The 20105-nt window shown below is 38.7% G+C and overlaps 1 protein-coding gene and 1 long non-coding RNA gene across 8 annotated transcripts in view; one reads left to right on the top strand and one right to left on the bottom strand.

Annotated features, from left to right (window-relative positions):
* Positions 1–13661, top strand: part of LOC135210341 (uncharacterized) — an 84292-nt gene extending 70631 nt beyond the window's left edge. The window contains exons 3-4 of the long non-coding RNA XR_010313501.1: positions 6100–6232; positions 8202–13661. This is a non-coding gene — a long non-coding RNA (uncharacterized LOC135210341). The remainder of the gene's footprint in view (positions 1–6099; positions 6233–8201) is intronic.
* The window catches only part of LOC135210339 (pleckstrin homology domain-containing family G member 3-like), a 611354-nt gene continuing 593013 nt past the window's right edge, over positions 1765–20105 (bottom strand). For all 7 annotated transcript variants that reach the window (XM_064243231.1, XM_064243230.1, XM_064243233.1 and 4 more), the window contains 10 exons: positions 19435–19535; positions 17948–18064; positions 17368–17680; positions 16517–16672; positions 16190–16285; positions 15874–16003; positions 15451–15614; positions 6114–6218; positions 5792–5956; positions 1765–5335 (listed from right to left, as the gene is read on the bottom strand). In XM_064243231.1, coding sequence (XP_064099301.1) covers positions 2846–5335; positions 5792–5956; positions 6114–6218; positions 15451–15614; positions 15874–16003; positions 16190–16285; positions 16517–16672; positions 17368–17680; positions 17948–18064; positions 19435–19535 — 3837 coding nt within the window. In that variant the 3' untranslated portion in view covers positions 1765–2845. The remainder of the gene's footprint in view (positions 5336–5791; positions 5957–6113; positions 6219–15450; positions 15615–15873; positions 16004–16189; positions 16286–16516; positions 16673–17367; positions 17681–17947; positions 18065–19434; positions 19536–20105) is intronic.

Genomic DNA, 20105 nt, shown 5'->3' on the forward strand with positions numbered 1-20105 from the left:
ATTAACTTTTTGCGATGAATATTTTGAGGTTTTGGCAGATAAAGATTCTGTACATAATTAATTTTTTTTTTATTTAAATACTGTTGGTAAGACTGGTTTTCGCTTTCCTGTTTGATATATAGCTGGGAATAGGATATTTTTCCAAAATTTTGTGGAAATTATTTTTTTATATATTTCACGTATCAGAAGTGATGTAGAGAAGTCTTTAAAATTTATACAATCGCTAAATCCTGTACTTCTCAGTGGTTCTATCTCGTTTGGTTATTTAGGTAAAAGGTGTTTTTTTTTTTAATAAGCAGGAGTAAGTAGTTAACCAATTTTTCGAAAATTACCTATTAAGTGACTGATAGGTGATATCTCTTCTTCAGTACAGTATCTTGTGGGTCTTGTGATTTTGTAGCGTACCTCCATTTCTAAAATTGATTGATGTAATAAATTTTGCGGGAACAATTTTTCGTGTGTACAAAATAGCCAAGAATGATGCTCCAACTTTCTCGGGCATAAATTATGAAACTGTTCGTACGATTCAAGGAAAAACAAAATTGTTTATATGTATACCATATTTCTTTTTTAAAACATCTGATATGTATGAAGAAGATATTTACAAAGCCAACTTGTGATGCGAAATAATGTTTTAAATACTTTGTAGATACAATTGAGTATGTCTTTTCTTTGATTACCATTGTGCACTAGTACTAGCAGAAACTGGGAAGGAAAAGAACTCTGTTCTTTGGTGTTGTCGTAAGGGTTGGGGGTTGGGTGCCAGAAATAATTGAAATTCGAAGTTAATTATTGCCAGATTATCACTATTATTTTTAAGTGACTTGTCTTGGGAGACACGTGTAAGAGAGAGAGTTAATATAATCACATGAATTTATTGATACTATTAGTGAAGCAATTACTCAGTGCGTCTCGACTAGAGGGTTACATCGAGCATTTTTATCAAATATATAAAGATATATAGTTATATCGTACAGATTTTTCCCTGTGTTTGTCACTTGTTTCTGTTTAGTCTGTTTGTTGCAAAGATTTTAATTAAATGTATAGGCTTCATTAAGAAACAATGTGTTCCTAAACTTTTAACTTTATATACACTTTTAGTGCTTCAATAAACTTTGCAATATAACTAGCGCAGTAACTTGATATCGTTTATTTTTTCATGTTCTGAGTTTTTCACAAACGGTCTAATTATAAACCGAAAAAGTTCTTTAGAATAAATGGTGATTATGTCAAGTAGTCTATTGTATTGCAGCACTTTGGTGGAAAGTCTTTTATGTTAATGTTTTATTTTCATAATGATTCCATTATGCTGTGTCTTTAATGTGAATATTTTCATCGTAGAAAAGGGATTCCATTTTAAAAAATTCTAACCCTAAAACTAATTAAAAAATACCTCGGTAAACTGCCTGCCTTGAAGTTCATTCTCATTTGTTATTGAATATCCTAAAAGTTTGAAGAGTTGGGATTTGTAAATACAATTGATTTGAACGATTTTGTGGTATTTATTTCGTTTACTTTTAAAAGTTGAGTTTTTGGACAAGTTTTTCCTAGTTATTATTTTTTTTAAGTAATGTAGTCACAATGCACCCAGCAGCATAATGATTTTTAAATTAACACGTACTTAATATATTCAGTTATTTCCTTCATGGTTTTGTCCATTTGAATGTAGGAAGGTTGCACACAAAAGATTTTTGTTGTTGTCCATCAAATAAAAACATTTTGCGTGTTAATGTTTCAGTGGAAGCACCAGAAAGTAAACAAACATTAATAGAGGACTTTTATTAAAACATGGTATGTATAAACTGTACATAGGTTGTGCTTTATAAAAGCAACATGGGATACCTTATTTATATAATGAAATAATATTCACCTGTAAAATGATAAGCTCTTTAGTTCTTTAAAACGTAAAGAGCTAAATTTATACATTATTCAATGCTCAGTGGAAAAAGTGATAATCCATTGTAGTACCTAGAGACTTAAAAGAGAATAATTCGCTGTTTGCACAGACGACTGTAACCACCATTTTACTCCACTGCCTTGAATGAACACATCACTTGGTGATAGATTAAATACAGAAGGATTATAAAGTAGAACATAAACTCTGTTGAAAAGAATTAACATTGAGTTAAAGAGACTAAGGAGCCATCACATGGAACAATGATGCAAATTATTATTTAATAATGCATACAGAAGCACCAACACAATACATATAGATCAAAAACTCCAAATTCAAAACTAATAGGTTAAAAAAAATTGACCAATGTAGAAAGTTTTTGACCATGTATTTAAACTTAAGCAATAAGATTGTCTTTGACTAGCTTGTGTTGAAAATTGAATTCGAAGGAGAATCGCAATCTCGCTTCAATGATTACACAGAATAATCCCTACTGTGAACTGCTCTGGGAGACTTGGTAATACTGTAGATTCAGTCTCCAGACTGATTGAACAATATAGGTAACAGGTACTCAATACTGTGTAAAAGATCAAAATTTGTCTTAAAACTCATAAATATTCCTTTTGAGATTATCAGTACATATATACTTTCAAGCACATCAGTTACTGTACTTAGCCACTTTACAAATTACACTTAATACATTGTTGCAACAAAATTTGTTAAGCACTGAATGGGCTACATGTAGAGAAATGCATGGGACCTGAAAGATTACAAGAAAATTTACCTCTACATCAAAACTGTCTTTTGTTAGTTTAAGCACTTTCAAGAAAACTTGTATAGACTGAAAGGTTTAAACATCCCATTTTAAGCAAGTTCAACAGGTCGTGAATCCTTCGTAGTTCATTGGAAAGAACGTGGAAACTTACGAAGCAAGCTATGCCTTTCAATCATTTATACATCACTCTCTGCCTGTAGTTTGCCTATAACATGCTTCACCCATCCCCTTGCTACTCTTGGCTCTTCCCCCTCAGCATTTTCACCTGTGTGGGTAACACCAGAAGGGAGAGGAGAGTTTCTTTCACTCTCCATTGGACTTGCAGTCCCTAATGATGATGGTTTTGGAGATTCTGGCGTGAGGGAAGGACGTGGGGACAATCTAGGAGGGACAGATGATGATCTTATTACATGTAATGGGCTTACAGATAAGTTGCTAAGAGGAGAGAGGGTTATAGGGTTTTTGATTATTGGTGGGGTCATAAGAGATGGTGATTTAGATAGCCTTGAATGTCGAAATGTAGAAAATTCTCCATCATTGAAATCCTTACCGGATATCTCTGCATCATCTTCACCTTCTATTTTAATTTGAACTCTGAGATCTTTACGGCGTTCATCTAGACTTCTAATGCCTTCAAATGATGATGAAGCCTGTTCTGATAGATTGGGTTTTGAGCACTCTTCTAGATTTCTAAGCTGCTGCGTTATGAGAGTACCACAGGCTCGGCTTTTTCTAGATTTTATATTTTCGGGTTTAGCAGGAACGGGTGGAGGTACTTTCTTCGGTTGAGGAGATAAACCACTAGAATCAGTACTTTTTGGTCCAGTGTTTTCTTCGCTAGCTGTCTTTGTAGATTTTAATGCTGAATTGGACTCGATAGATCTAAATTTGGCAGAAGTAGGATTGTTCTTAGAAGAGCGGGAAGAGGGTTTTCGTGAAACGGATGATCTGGATTTAGGACTAGTAGGTGACCTGTCTTGATTAAGACTTGATGGAGGAGATTCAGGGTCCTCTGGATCACTATAGATGGCACTGTCTCTGAAAATCTCTGTTTCCAGGTTTTCAATTGCCTCAAAAGACCGTTCATAATAGCTGTCAGCAGAAGCATCACTCTCGAAGGAAGGAGATTCCTGAATTTCCTCATTTTCCTCCTCCACGTTAGCCATACTGGAGACTTCAACGCCTTCCAGGAACTTGGTATCGCGACTGGAGGAGGATGAGGATGAAGAGGAAGAGGTGAGGATAGATGAAGAGGACAGAACCGAGTCAGGTCGAAGTTCTGATTTAGGTTTCTGGTCCATAGGTCTAATCCTCGGAACCGCATAGTCAGAAGGCTCGTTCGTACCTGCCAAACGAGCCCCGATGCTAGAACTCCCCTGTTTGTATATTGGTAGGGAATACAAACTTTCACTTTTAATACCTGGACTTTTATCACCATCTTCTGCTCTTATCTGTTTTATTCGCTCTTTCAGTGTTTTGGAACATTGCCTGGCCATATTGTACACCATCTTGCTAGCTTTCTTATCACCAATATTTCTGTCAAGCTCACTTTCAACAGAATAATTAAAAACTGAGCCTGAAGGTTCAGAGATGGCTTTATTACTTTTGGGACTTGTTATTTTGTTGAAAACATGCTTCAATGTATTTCTATTATTTGATGGCTTATAAATTTTATGTTCTGGGTGAATACTCAAAATGTTATCCATACTCATGTGTGGAGTCATAGAATAATCTGTAAAGTTATCTTCTGTATCATAAGGAAAACGTTCAGGAGTGTGGCCAGATGAACGTGGTTGACTAAGATATTGTTCTAATGCACTTAAACTAACTTCATTTGAGTTGTAGATTGCTATGGTGACAGGGCGCTCACGATTTTCCCTTGGACTCCCACGATTTTCATCCTTCACCCAAATGTCTTCTTTCTTAGAGCTTTGAACTGGGGCAGTATTTGGCTGAGGTACTAACTGGGCTGGAGAGGCATAAATATTTTCGCTATTGCCATTTAGACATTTTTCAATAGAAAATGACTGTGCTCGCCGTAATCGAGGTTTCTCTAAACTATTTACAGAGATATCGGAATGCTTGGGTTGAGGAGTTAAGCTACCATGCTTCTTTTCAGGACTTTTTCCTCGCAAGGTACTCCATATATTGATCAAGTTGTCGTAGTTTGTATGCTTCTTACTGGCTGGTACCTTTTTAAAACTAAGATCGGAAGAGGACCTTCTTACAGGCTTGTTAGGTTTTTCACTGTTAAGTGGTCGAAAGTCACCTGTGTTGTGGTTGTGAACAGAGACGGCACTACTATACAAAGATTGGCATTCACTACTTGATGCATTGGCACTTTCATTATGAGTTGCACACTGACCCTCATTAAAATAAAAGTCTACATAGTCTCCCACATCATCATTTCTTTGTGCGCTATGGTTGTCAGATCCTGGGTAAGGTTCATTATTTCGGCAGCAAGGGCCATCCTCATTTTCGGTGTCTGATGTGTCGTACTTGAAAGGGATCTTTCTGACAAGATTTCTTCGTTGCTTATTTAGTAACAGCTTTTGCAACTGCAACTCTCGCTGAAGTATTTTACTAACAATCTCTTCTAGATTCTCACCATTTTCTGGTTCCTCCTCCCTTTCATATTCAGATGCAGACAGGCCATCAACTGATATCTGGAAAAAAGAAGAAAAAAAATGATAAGGTATAGTATTGACAGATTCAGCCGTTTCTACACTAATGTAGTATTTCTGCACTAATTTAATAATCAGGAATAACCTAGATACATAAAAAATAAAAGTTTTCAATTCTCCAAAGCCTGGCACCGATTTAAAAACATACGAACACCTACAGTACTTGGTGATGTTTTACAATCATGTTTAATCTTAAAGTTCTATTGAAATGGCCATTTCCAAGTGTGATATGTTGTACTACAGTGACTGAAATCATGAAGTCTGATAGATTTGTAATTCAGTTTCCTATAATGTTTTCTGTTGATTTCTGTTTTCAATTCTGTTTGAAGAATGGATTTCTGTTTTCAATTTTGTTTGAAGAATGTATAAAACCAGTGTTTCAAATGTTTTGTGTCAACAATTATTAGTTTTTGAATGATAACTTTATTCACTACAAACCTCTGGTGTTATGGCTTCAGTTGGAGTGTTCATGCTGATATCAATGGTTGTATCGGGAGAAGGAGTATTGATATCTTCAGGAGCTGAAAGTGTTACGCTTAAACTCTCCCTGCTCCCAATGCCAGGCTCTGAACGACGTCGACCCCACATTGATGGTATTTTCAGCTATGGAGGAAAATATTAATAATTATTCATAATGTAGATTTGTATTGTAAATACGTAGTCAAATGTAAGAACAATGTCACAGTAAATATACATGTATTTCAGATCCTTTTTCTTTTAAGGCATTTTCAAAATAAATTTTACAGAACGAAAGACCTACCTTTGACTTTTCACTGGATGATGGAGCAGAATTTGTGGAAATCTTTCTGTCAGCTTCTTCATCCGTTTCCCTTGTACGACTAGCGCTGCGGCTTCTTGACTCCTTCTGTGTGAATACAGGTATGAATCAATTATTAATATATTTGTTAATAATGAGTAATTATTTTCTGAATACAAGAAGTCATTATTGAGACAAAATGGTATAAAGTAAAAATTTGTCTGGCAGTATCAATTAGCTTATAGCAGGAAACCAATTAGAGGGACCTGCTTCTGTACAGACACCTACTGGTAGCCTTGCCAAGCTGGAATTGCTGATTGGTGGTCAAGTTGTTAAATGATTGGAAGCAACAAAATACATGGGTTTCATCCTTCTAGTTAATGAGTGCTCTATCAAGGAATGTACTACAGGGTTATTGCCAATTTGATTTGTTCTTGATCCCCTGTGATTAAGTTACCTGTGCTACTGTGGTTTCAGGTGATTACTAATAACTTTGTCCATAAATGACTAGGCTGTTGTTTTTGGTGCCTAGAAAGCCAAGGAATTAACATTTAATAATGTGTTGCTGCTTCCTCTCTAACCTTTGCACCAGTGTGACACTTGAAGCTTTATGAGACTAAGGTTTTGTATATGGACCTGTTTTTGACCATGACCTTCTACATTGTATCAAAGACTTTGTAGACATATTCTCCACTGGATTCATTAAGTCCTACGGTAAAATCAAAATTATTAAAAACATGGCTGTCATTAGCTTTGCCAAACTTCTTAATGATTTTATTATCCGACTACAGTTAATCTGCATTCCTTAATTTGGGGTTCTTTAATCCAGTCATAAAATCATATTTGGCCATCCCAAGGGCTTTCCAGAAGAGAGAGACAATTTAGGGACAAGGCCTACTTAATTGCGGCACACACACTAACATACAAGGAAGACAAAGGAAATGGGCCGGTAAACGGACGACAAGCTGGAGCGTGTAAACGTTACAGCGATCAGGAAAGGACTGCAGGTCAAAGGTCATGAGCTTCGACCCTGGGGTATACCTGGCTGGGGGTCAGGAGGGAATAACCAGTTTTTTCTGGTCAGTACCAGATTGACATCCAGGATTCTCCTATAGTACTTCGGGGTAAGTATACAGCGTCGGAACAATTAGCAAACTATCTTCACTTTTGGAACCAATAACAATGTTTTTTTTTTCCTTCTTCACGTTTTATCATTTATTTTCGTCAGTGATTCTGGGATAGTATTGGACATGTTTATAACTCCATTTAGATGTTTATAATTCATTTAGATGATTAAAAACTCAATTCATCCTTAAACCATGTTACCAAAATAGGTTGTATGATATCAAATCTCCATTTAGCACTTTTTTTTATATAAATAATCATCTATTTGTCATCAAATCAATTCTCTTACTCATTTTACGTCTTCAGTGTTAGAAATGCAAAGCAAGTGTCAAGGAGTTTGCCCTTTTTGACCTGGTTGAAGGAAGATGGCTGCATTTTTGCCAAATCTACATCACATCCCAACTTATGAATCAAATCTGGGAAAAATGGCAACACTGAAAATGTACTGCATGTTTGTAGTCATTTTGATTTTACTATACATAGAAAGGAGTGTGGTATGTGAGCAACTCGCCATAACACTTCTTCCTTCATTGACTTCACAATGTGGTGGAGAAAATATGTTAATTCATAGACCACAACTTAGTCTGTTACAGTCAAAGTCAAATTCAATTTTGTTGATCACATTTGCATGGGATTGCAGTGTCGCTCACCTCAAATTACAGTCGAAACATGAAACGCCGAGTGTAAAAATCCCTTTTGAAGAAGTCATCCTCATTCTAAACACTGTCAACAACTTTAATACATGTAAATACTATAATCTATGTAACATTTTTTGACATTGTATATTGATACATGGCAACTGTATTCTTGACTCCTATGTCTACCACATCTACTGATAAGTGGCAACTGAACACATTCAAATCCAACGTCTAGCAGTACAACCCCCTCCCCTTTCCCAGTTTGGTTGCTCGAATGCATTGTCCTTGTTGCATTGTAACCTTAACTAATAAGGAACTTTCATTACAGATGCGCTTGTTTCACGTCTTGTCCCAACCAACATGGTGCAGTAAGGTATTGCAGGAAGAAGTTACAAGAATAAAGCGAAGATACAAGAAACTTGCAGCAAACTGGAAGAAAACCACCAGAGGACCATACACCAACAGTTACCCACTTGTTTTTCTCAACAGTGGACTTTATTTGCTGGTGTGTACAGTGTAAAGGTGGTGCTAACGAGCCAACTAGTGTCAGTATTTTTTCTGTTCTGTTTTAAGCCTGTTTGGTGATGGTAAGCAGAACATTATTTACAATGGAATCTCCCTGTCCTCAGGATGAACGTGACGACTACCTACTCGCCCAGCATTCACAAGACCCTTTCTGCCCTCTACAGTCCGCCTGCATTCCCTATCCCCAGGTGACAATACCCCAATCGGCTGATTTCCCTTTGCTCATGCAATACCTGGAGAGATCATGGATCATGCCAGGATCGGGCAAGAGGAGGAGAGATGAAGAAAACAGGAAGAATTAAGGGTTCAACAAGAGATAGAGGAGGATGAAATTCACAGGCAACAAGAAACAGACTGCTACAGCTTCTTTCTGAAAATGCTATTCTCCCTTGTACAGGAAGCTCCAGCATGCCTCATTTGACACCTGCAGCTCTTACTTTACCACCAGAGGGTGCAGTAACCCCTCCACAGAAATTAATTGCCCAGAACCTGCCCCAACCCCTAAAGCCCAGATGCAACTTTTCTAATTTTTGGGGAATGGCAATGTCGATGGGATAATTATTCAGTCCTGGTGGATGTGCCAAAGTTACCCAAAGAGAACTACGAATCTAGAGAGGATCTGTCTTGCCTTGGAACACAAAGTCCTCAAGCACACCCTAGACAGAACCCCAGACACTGGATTGTGTCGATGAAGTCTTGGATGCCCATCAAGTGTCTTCACAACATGACTGTCGTTGTAAGGAGCTACTCGCCAGCAAACAGTTACAGGGAGTGTCTTTAGACTTATGTGACTCAAGAACATTTAAGAGAAAGTACAAGGTTCTGATAGATCAGTTTGTGAGCAAACCCAAATGAAGATAATCATCCTCATGGGAGAAGGGATGAAGAACTGACTGAGAAACTCATAGCCCTCGACACCAACACCTCTCTACAGGATGTTGTTAACATATGTCATACCTCTGAGGCCACCAGGAAGACCACTGCTGCAATTCGTGCTTTGCTCTCCTGGAGAGCTGTGTGCCCTCTCAAACTACAGGAAGCAGAAAAAACATGGAAAGGGTCCCACCTCACCACACCACAGTGTATTTCATACCAGTCTTAAGACAATTGCATGCATGGATCCACAGAGAAGTGTCCAGCAGCAGACAGCACCTGCACCAACTGTATCCTCAAGGAGAATTGGACCAAGGCACAGATGCCTCACTGGACAGGTCCAGTGCTGCCACTGCAACCGACAGGCACATTATGACAAGTGCTGCTGGAAGAAGATAAGGAATGCCAAACTGTGCTACTTTAGTGCTAAGCCAACATTTACCGCCCTCTACAGGCAAGAACTCCAGTTGTCGTCGGATGGGAACACACTATTCTATCAAGACACTGAAGCCAATCTGTTTTCCTCTCAAATAATGACATCATCCAGGACTCATACTGGTGTGAACTTCTCAGTTATAGGCCCTAGCCATCTTGATGTTCTGCACATTCCTGATAGTGCACTACAACCCCAACTAGTTTCCCTGATATTCATCATATATGCTTGATGACCCTGCCATAGGATCCTTCACAGCCCCACTCACCTTAGCCGAGAGATCCTGTTCAGTGAGGATCCAAGTCCATGAAGGTGTGTGAACACCACCGCTGTCATATAGCCACTGCAAAGAGTTGGCCATTGTTCTGCCATACTGTCCCATACCAATTCTAGATAATACCATGTCAATGGGTGTTCAGAGCTACCTCTTCATGTCACCACGTCACCTGCCAAAACCAGACTCCCCCCCCCACCCCCCCCCCCCCATAATAGTTCAAGGACATCCTGATGCTGTGAACAATGCACCTCACCAGATATATGCCTTCTCAGAACAAGTCAAGCCATAGCTCAAGTTCATGGTAGTATGGTACCATTTAGCCAGCCGGTGATGAACCCTCAGACTGGTGTCACCTGCACATAATACTCCCAAAAACAAAAGGCATTTGAATCACCGTTGACCTCAAGAACCTCACAACCAGGTAAAATGCCCAGCTCACCTGTCACCCTCACCATTATCTAGCATCCATAGTGTGGATCAAAAAGTAAAGTTCTTCATCACTGCAGATGCTGTGCATGGGTACTGACCAATGCAACTTGCAGAGGAGGATCAAAAGTTAACTACAGACATCACATCCTATGGCCAATTCCAGCATTGCAGAGGTCCAATGGGATTTGCAGCCACATTAGATGCCTATTGCCTTCAAGGAGACAAGACTGCAAGATGCTGAGAATTGCATCAAGCTGGTCAATGACATCAGCTGTTCAATAAGGATTTCCCCAGCTATCTTTGAGATGCTGAAAAGGTGCCCCAAGTTTGGCATCATACTTAACAAGGACAAGTTTGCGGTTGCCTCCTCCAAGTGTTACTGTATGCATAAATTGGGTCTCCAAAACTGCACTTCAGCAGAACCCGACAAAGAAGCAGCAATCAAGGACTTCCCTTTGTTTGTTCATGGGGTCAGTGAACCAAAAGGCAGACTTAATGCCTGAGATAGCTTATGCAGCTCAGTTTCAGACACCTTATGAGCCTCAAGCTTGCATTTTTATAGACCGTGGACCAGGACACAGCATTTCACAGAGTGAAGACTGCCCTGGCTAGCCCACCAGTCATATTGCCTCCTTTGATCTAGCCCTCACAGTTATCCTAAAGAGACACTTACTAACTAAACGGACTAGGATTATGCCCTTCTACAGTACTGTGGCTATGGAATAAGACTCAGTTTAGTACAGGCAGTCCCCGGGTTATGATGGGGTCGGCTAACGACGTTCCGAGGTTAAGGCGCTTCTCAGTTATATTCATCAGAAATTATTTCCAGGGTTATGACGCATGTTCCAGGGTTACGACGCCTACAACGCTGATCTGCCACAAGAAATAGGACACCAAAAATGCAAAATAATAAATATTTTTAAGGTTTTCTTGATGAAAAGTGTAATAAGAATGCAGTTTACATAGTTTTCAATGCACCCAAAGGATTAAAAGTAAGGATTACTTACGATTTTTATGATGTTCCGGCTTACGACAATTTTCATGTTACAACGCGTCTCAAGTACGGAACCCCTGTCGTAACCTGGGGACTGCCTGTACAGTGTGGCTTTCATTTCCTTAGACAATGAAACGTGCTACGCCTCAGCTGAATTGGAGGTATTAGCAATAACCTGTGTTTATGTTCAAAGGCAAACTGAACCTGAAAGGCCTCCCAACATTTTATGTTGATGACAGACCATCGACCATCGCCCTCTGCAGGTTGTCACCGGTTTTAACCAAAACTTGGTGATAACTGGATAAAGGTGCCTCCTTTAGGTATGTTATGGCGCTAAACAAGGCCCATAAACCCAGATCGCCATTAACAGTCCGTTGATAATAGGGGACTGTCTTTAGTGCCAATTCTCAACCATTACACCCTGGATGCAGTCGAGAATCCCTGTTTGCAGTGTCTCGAGAAGGAAGTCTCACTGTATGTTCACAGCTGTGTGGTGTGCCAGCAACCAGCGCAGCATACCCGACAGTCACATGTCTCCATCAGCAGCTCTCACCACAAGACAAATCCGACTATGTATGTTGAGGCTGGGACATAAATCAGGACTATCACCATCAATTGCGCAACACCCCAAGGGGATGATGCCTCACCAAAGGATACCAACAGGATTATTAAAGACTGTGTTCCAGCAAGGGAGAGTATACCCACCTTTGAGACTGTGTGCCCTCAGTATTTCCTACAAATCGTTCCTCCCATTCTGGAAACTACGGGACAGCCTCTCAGTTGATGCTGAACTTGTACTTTATGGAGCAAGGATTGTTAGTTCCTACCACCCTTCGCTGCCAAACTATCCCACTCCATCACTGTTACAGAGGAATACCCACAAAGCAATGGGCATGACAGACTTGTTACTGGCCAGGATCAACTCCGACCTGGCAAGGTTTGCAAGCTTGGGCAGTACTTTAAGGTTTTACAACCTAGCCTCCAGCAGAAACCTCTTCAAAACAAAGACCACTCCATGAGGCCCTTAGAATTTGTGTCGGTGGACTTCTCCAGTGTTGCAGGGAAGTCATTCATCCTTGTGGCCAACAGGCTTTCTAACTGGCCTGTGATTGCCCTCATGCTACAATAACAATCTTCTGCAGATATTTCAGGGAGGTCAGTGTACCATGTTACCTCAGGACAAATGGTGGTTCATTCACCAGTCATGAATTCAGCGATTTCTTGGAGTAATGGGGATCTTGTTACTTCCCTACACTACCCACAGTCCAATGGCCATGCTATAGCGCCTCAGTGGCATGGTCGGTATGGTGTTGGTGTGCCACGTTAGTGGCCGCAAGTTCGATTCTTGGGCATTCCATTGGGGGGGTGAGAAATGTGTATTTCTGGAGACAGAAGTTCACTCTCAACGTAGTTCGGAAGTCACGTAAAGCCGTTGGTCCCGTTGCTGAATAACTACTGGTTTCATGCAACATAAAAACACCATACAATAAACAAACAAACAATGACCATGCTGAGGCTGCTGTGAAGCATCTTATATTGAAGACAGCGCCCTCCAGTAACTTAGACTGTGAAGAATTTGACTGTGGCCTCCTGGAGTTAGCGAACACTCCCCTGCACAAATCCTACATAGCCACCCAACTACTCCTGTATGCCTGCTCATCCTTATTCATTCTTGGAAGAATGGCTCAAGAAAGCCAAGGACTGAGATCACCATGCCGGTGGCAGAGTTGAACTTGTACAAAAGTCGTATAATCCAATATGTATGTCTTTTACCCAGGCTAGAAGTTGGACAGTCAGTCAAGATCCAGTGTCCAACTTCTCACTGTTAAGGTTGGGATTATCATGAGCCATGGCAGGCAAAGGACTATGAAGTACATCTCCCCAGCCTACAGGTATACTGAAGGAACAACCGCTTCCTGTACCCAGTACAAGCTCCTGGCGCTGAACATCTACCTCAAATTTCTGTGAACCTTCGCATGGACACTTAAAGAGTCCAACAGTCCTCCTACAGCCCTACATAGGTCTCCCAAATAAAGAATCTGATCGAGATGGGACTATGAGCGTGAAGGGGAAGGGAGGTGTAGATAATATAATCTATGTAACATGTATTTGTCATTATACATATAATGTATTCTTGTCCCATGTATATAACTTATATTGTAAGTGGCAACCAAACAAATCCGAATCCAATGTCTAGCAGTACGCCACTTCCCCTCTCTGAGTTCGGTTGTTGAATTGTAACCTTGCCTAATAAAGAACCTACATTTTAGATGAGCTTGTTTCGTGTTCTCATCCCAACCATCACTACAGAGAAGTCTGATAAAATGTCTCGCTAAATACAATATATTCAACCTGATCCACAAGAATGCAAATAAGTGATAACAAAATTACTGACATCAAACATTCAAATAAAAAAATTTTCAGATAATGGCTTGCCCGATATGCATTTTTTATATGGTAATTTTTTCTAATATGTATTGCAAATGAATAAAAAAAATAAGTGCATCCAAAAAAATTTGCTATATCAAGAAGCCAACAGAGAATGTACAAAATTTGACAGAACTTGTGATACAGGAACTATAAGAAATCTTGCCATTGCCTTTCAGTTTTTATAACTCCATACAAGATTACCAGCTATTTTATCCACTGTGGCCCACTACTGTAGGCTAAAGACACTAGTCATCATGTTAATTACAATGAGTTGAAAGTCTGAGTGATAGCTCATTCTGTTCTGGCTTTGAAACTTTTTAAAAAAAGTTTTATTTGTATGCAATACACTGGTTTTGTATTTGACATAAGTAGCAATGCTCTTGATGCCTTACAGCAAAGCTGTATGGCATCCTGATTGCTAATTAGAAAAAGAAAAAAATTCTTCATAGTGATGTATTACTTAATGTTTTTCAGGTTTTATATTACGTATTTTGTGTTGCAAGAAATAAATGAGGCATACAGAATAAAAAGCAACTACAGTGAAATACTTTCACTTTTGAGCAACGATTTCTTGCCAGGAAGCATAAAAAAGGTTTCCATTTCTTGCTAAGCATCAAAAAGATTTCTGTTATGTTGCAACTCCTTGATCAAAGTAGAATAAACTCTCCTTTGAAACATACAGCATCCCCTGGAGAAAGGAAACTCAACATTGCTGACTTAGCATTTAAAAATTCATTTAACGAAAGCTTTTAAATATGCTGGTACCAGCCATACTGTGAGGATCACTGGGTCCTCATGACTGGATGGCATTTATCAGCCGAATGCCCAAGTCTTGAGGTTTGGAATCAATTCCTATATCAGGCTCATGCTAGGGTGTAATGTGGTCTTCTGCAGCTCTTAACTTTAATATATTAATTTCATATTAGGTTTTATAGACAAGCTGTCTTACTTATTTTTAACAATGATATCAGCATTATGAACTTTAGAGTCTAGATGCTCGAGACCGTGAGATCCTTAAATCAATAAAAATCCTGGTCTTCTAACAACTTCCACAGAACGAATGCTTCCAAAATGTTGACCAAAGAGATGACTAAAAACTGGGGAAATTGGTTGAAGTAAAGACAATGGCAGGTCAAATGAGTAAGGAGGTCAGGAGGCAATTCAAAGACAGTTTTCCAACTTGAGCTACTGCCACAAGTGCTATGTGAACAGGGCTAAACTGTCTATAAACAATTGTACAATTGTATGCTGGCTTGTAGCTTTTCTCTGCATTTTATCTTAATTGCTTTAATTCAACTGCTGAAAAACATGAGCATAATACATACTCCTAATAATTTAACCTTTTTATAAGTAATGTACCACCCTCAGATTCCTAATGCATACAGGTAATTAATTACTTTGTCAATAGACTCCACTTGTTGAAATCTCTTTCAATTCATTGTTAGGTAAAAAGCTAACATTAACTATAAGCACAAGGGCAAAATGGCTGTGTCTTTTAAAACGTTAGTTTCCAAATTATGCAGAAAGAATACAGCACCTAATCACTGTAGAGCACTGCCAAATTAAACCGATAACTGTCTAACCTTACTAACAACATAAAGCCCCAATCCTCTTACCTCCTCTTTCTCCTTCCTTGTGCGACTAGAACGTCTTAATCTTAGTCTCGTGTTGAGGCCTCCCTCTGATGCTCTTCGTCTGTCATGTGCTTTTCTCCTTTCCAGATACTCGGGAGCGTGATGGGCACGACGACCACTGCTACGGCTTTCTGACATTAGAAGATCTAGCAAAGGAAATGTACAGGTTTGTTATGGTCTTCGGGTACTTGACTAAACAAATATGCAGTTAACAAATTTTCACTCTAGAAATCTCGGAGAGTTTAGTTATTCCTTACCAAAAGTCATTTTCTCTAGTCTTATTTGGTGTTTATGGGACAGTTTTTGGGTCAAATACTGTACAATTTGATGATAGACTTTGCTGGATATTTTTCATGTGAATCTAATTAATCCATGTATTGTTAAAACAATATGGCGGTTATTTACCTTCAGGTTTACTCTGACCAAGTTCCATTACCAACTGACGTGCATGAGCAGGAATATTGGCACTGTAATTCTCTAAAATGACTCGTTTTAGCTGAAGCGTCCACTCCCTTTTCTGCTCCAAGTTGCGTGCCTAGTGGAAATGGTTTTCATCAGTAAATGGTGCAAGTTTTAACCTGCTTCAAGAAATGTTCCACTGGATCTAAAGCTGGAGACATAATTGAATGTTGTTAATACTAATAATAATTATTTCAAGGGTATCGAGTGCTTTGAAAAAAAAATGTTCATACATGCTATGCATGACTGGAACCAGACCTACCTCCAATGTGTATTGCATTCTTGGATTATCAAAAGGAATTATATGGAAGCTTAAAGGTTCTCCAGGGACCGATTCGATCAACATCAAATTGGAACACTGTAAAAGGAAATTGAAAGCTTTTGAGTGAGCTGCAGTATAAACAGTGCCGGAATTTTAAGTTATTCACCTACAATATTAGATCACACTTAGAAAACATTCTTAAGTGTTGTGTGACCTTGAACATGAACACTGAAATAAAAAAAACATTGATCTCTTATGTAAATTATCAGCAGCAGATTAGAATATAGCATCTTGAATACAGAAAAAGCAAATGAGTATGAAACTTACAAGAATATGCGCTTTATACATGAGAGTATTTTCTTCTTTCTTTTTGGCGATAAGGATCATTTTCTCGAAGAGGAAGATGTGCCTGAGGCCTTTAGCACCACACATTCTAAAAGTCCCTTCAGCGGCGAGCTCTCCGTAAGTGGTCAAGTCCTCGAACTGTATGGGCAGTAATTGATAATAAATACAATGTAGGCCTTCGCCTGCCTCAAGCACAAAAGTATACATAATTACAGTAAATAGTTGCTGGCATAAAAGCTTGCGAAATATGGAACGATGACATGGAACCACAACTAGTAATTGAAAAGCAGAAAATTTCTTGCTTTAAATCATGACTAACTACTAATTGTGCATCTGTATCTCTTGGTTACAGCACCGAATGTCATGTATACTTCAAAACATTAACAACAGCAAATTTCATAGAGTACAATTAGCAACATTCTTTGGATAGCAACTGATAATCCTTTTGTAAAAACACCGTTCTTATGGTTATGCACAAATACGTACAATTTCCGTACCCATGAAATCGGCTCAAGGCTAATGGTTTAACGATAACGTTATCACAAGCAACCACAAAATCATTAAAACATCAAAGAAACTAGGAAAACCAAAATATAAGGTTGGGTCCAACCTCTACTACTTCTACTACTACTACAAAAAAAAAAATGCGCTTTCTGCATTCCTCGAGGTACACTATTTGACTTCTAGTATGAAGGCAATTATTATAAACATTCATTCACATGGTTAATTAGCAATATTAACTAATTTTGTTTTCATTTTCCTATTCTTCCAAACGGAAGCCATGCTTGAGCAGTTGTCTTTTTACGAACACCTCACAGTGAAGTGGCACTAACCTGCCACCCGTAGAGAAGAGACTGGATTTCTTGAACTCTAACAGCGTGTTCATGTTTCCTCTTCATATCGTTAATATGGTGAGCCATTCCTGTCATGGCTGAGAGGGCATTCCATATCTCGGAATACCCGCTGCAGTCCTTCTCGAAGTGTTTAACGATGTTGCCCAGTAGGAGGTGGTATTTGAGTATCCGCTGTACTGGCTTCAAGAGGTACGACCCTAAGGGAAGAGTGTGGCTCAGGGCTAACTGTCGCTCCCTGAAGGCGCGGACGGACGCTTCGCCGCGCATCAGCTCCGTCAGGACGCTCACCGTTCTGAAGAGGAGCAGCCATGGACGGAAGGTTGGAATATTATTGTATAATAATAATAATAACGGGCTATCTGGTGTGGTTAGGGATTAGTGGAGACAGTTAAACATTAATATGGACAGAAATGTGAAAACCTTAAAGCAAATTAAAAATTAAAATAATGCCACACTTCACTTAGACTAAAATGTCTGAAATTATGAGAGAGAGAGAGAGAGAGAATTTTCACTTTATTTATAGACATCAAACCAAAATAGCAAAGAAATCTGGACCTACCTTGGATAATTGGTGCAGTACTGGGTGTAAATGGCAAAACCGCTGTTGTTTCTGACGAAACATCGCGCGACGGCTACTGGATCTACCCCACATGCTTCCAATTCCGAGAGAAAACCTCTGAAAAAATAAAATGAATACACAAATGCGAAATACTCGAATGCTAAAACAGCACTTATTGTAATGTAATATCCAAAGATAAAACGTTGAAAAGCAAATAGGCTGAATACAACTTGAGTAAACAAAAATGTTTTTTTCTTAAAACAGCGAATGAAATTAAAACTGCAAAATATTATCAAACTGAAACGACGCGATAACTGCTTCTAAAATAAGTATATAAAACAAGCGCCCCCGTAAGTTAAAAGTAATGAACAATTAGTATGCACTCTTTTCAATTCGAAAAGTAAGCCAAGATCACCACCAATTACAAACTTTCACTCCCAGAGATTACAAAAGTAGTTCATTAGCTACGGTGTCGATCTCCTCTCCAAACCTAATTATATTTGCAGAGGAGATTAAAACAAATATATGCGACCACGCTGCTACGCTGAGCATGACTTTCATTTTCAAATGGTAATAAGCAACCAGGCAGAGTACTACACAGCATTGCATCAATACCTTATCGTTGCCAGACCAATGCAGATAAATTTTCTATTAAACATTAAGATGCATTAATGAAGTAGTACGCTGCTACTTTCATTCAATACATGGGGCATTTTAAATAAAAAGATAAATTTCTAATTACAAATGTGAAAATGTCTTCGAAAGGAACGTGCAAGTGTATTTTCAAAATAACCGTGACTGATATTAAATGAGGGTGTATCAGAATAAATATGTAGTACCAATCCTACATTAAATATTTACCAATGAGCACAAGAAAGGATTGGACATTCGCCTGATACCAGCGATGAAAGTATGGACATTTTTTTTCTGAAATCTATCAATTGGGGCCACAGGAAGACAACTAAACGAACTTTAACTTATATGATGCAGCCAAGTTAAATATATTCATATTACTCTATTAACGCATCAAGTTATGCAGCGACAAATATGTTTCCAAACAAGGTATAGAAGAGTCAGAAACTCGAGCAGAAAACACAAGAGAACAAAGTATACGTGGCTTCTGCAGTACATTAAACGGTAACGTCTCAATACAGTATGTATTTTATTATATGACAAAAACCAACTTTTATCAAAATCACCCGACCATCTAATCAGCCTTATTTCATGCATTACTTCATTTTCTGATTCCATGTTCTTGAATTTTTTTCCAATGGGCAAAACAATCACTTGATCACTTTTTAAGGCACTTGCTGGAGACCCTAAACATCGTAATCCAATCGGAAAACCTCAAATAACTCGTCATAAATGTACGTTATCGTAAGTAAACGTGTGTGCATGGTTGTGTTTCAACACGCTACACACTACAGGGGAGTGAAAGTATACGACAACCAAGATCTTCTCTCTTTAAGACTTTGACGACACTGTACCTGTTGAAGGTGTGTATTTGTTCGATGTTCGAGAAGAGATCCTCAGCTTGGCTCTGGGCGATGCCAGACTCCGGATGACGCCTCCAATATTCAAGGTAACCCTAAAAGAAAGAAAAAAGGTAAAAAAAAAATTAACAACCTCGGATAAATTGGTGCAACTGCATATGGCTGAAAAAATTGTAATAAGACTTTTTTTTTTTTTTTTTTTTTTTTTTATTAAAATAGTGCAGTGTAATATTATCCAGCAAGTGTAATACTTAGAAGTTAACATTTCCTGAACACGTTTCAACTGTTACCAAGGAAACCAATATGCTGAAAACTTGAAGTAAATAAGTACAAATTCCAATGTGCACGTATCAGCTCATTTAAATTAACCGAGTGAAAGTTATAGAATCCGCTGATGCATAACCACACCCAAGGAAGCACTGAAACTGTCTTATCTAAACTTATCTAGAAGTTCTGTCGAACCTTGAAAATAATTACTGACTGAATACTTTCAAGCATTAAACATTTACATAATTAGAAGGGAAAACTGTGGTGCTCGTTCATGTACACCAGTCACTGGTGCCAAGAGAAAGCTCTCTCTCTCTCTCTCTCTCTCTCTCTCTCTCTCTCTCTCTCTCTCTCATCAACCAGTCTATAATCTAAATAGTAAAATCATGCAGCGAAAT

This window comes from Macrobrachium nipponense, chromosome 39 (assembly GCF_015104395.2).
Source record: "Macrobrachium nipponense isolate FS-2020 chromosome 39, ASM1510439v2, whole genome shotgun sequence".
NCBI lineage: Eukaryota > Metazoa > Arthropoda > Malacostraca > Decapoda > Palaemonidae > Macrobrachium > Macrobrachium nipponense.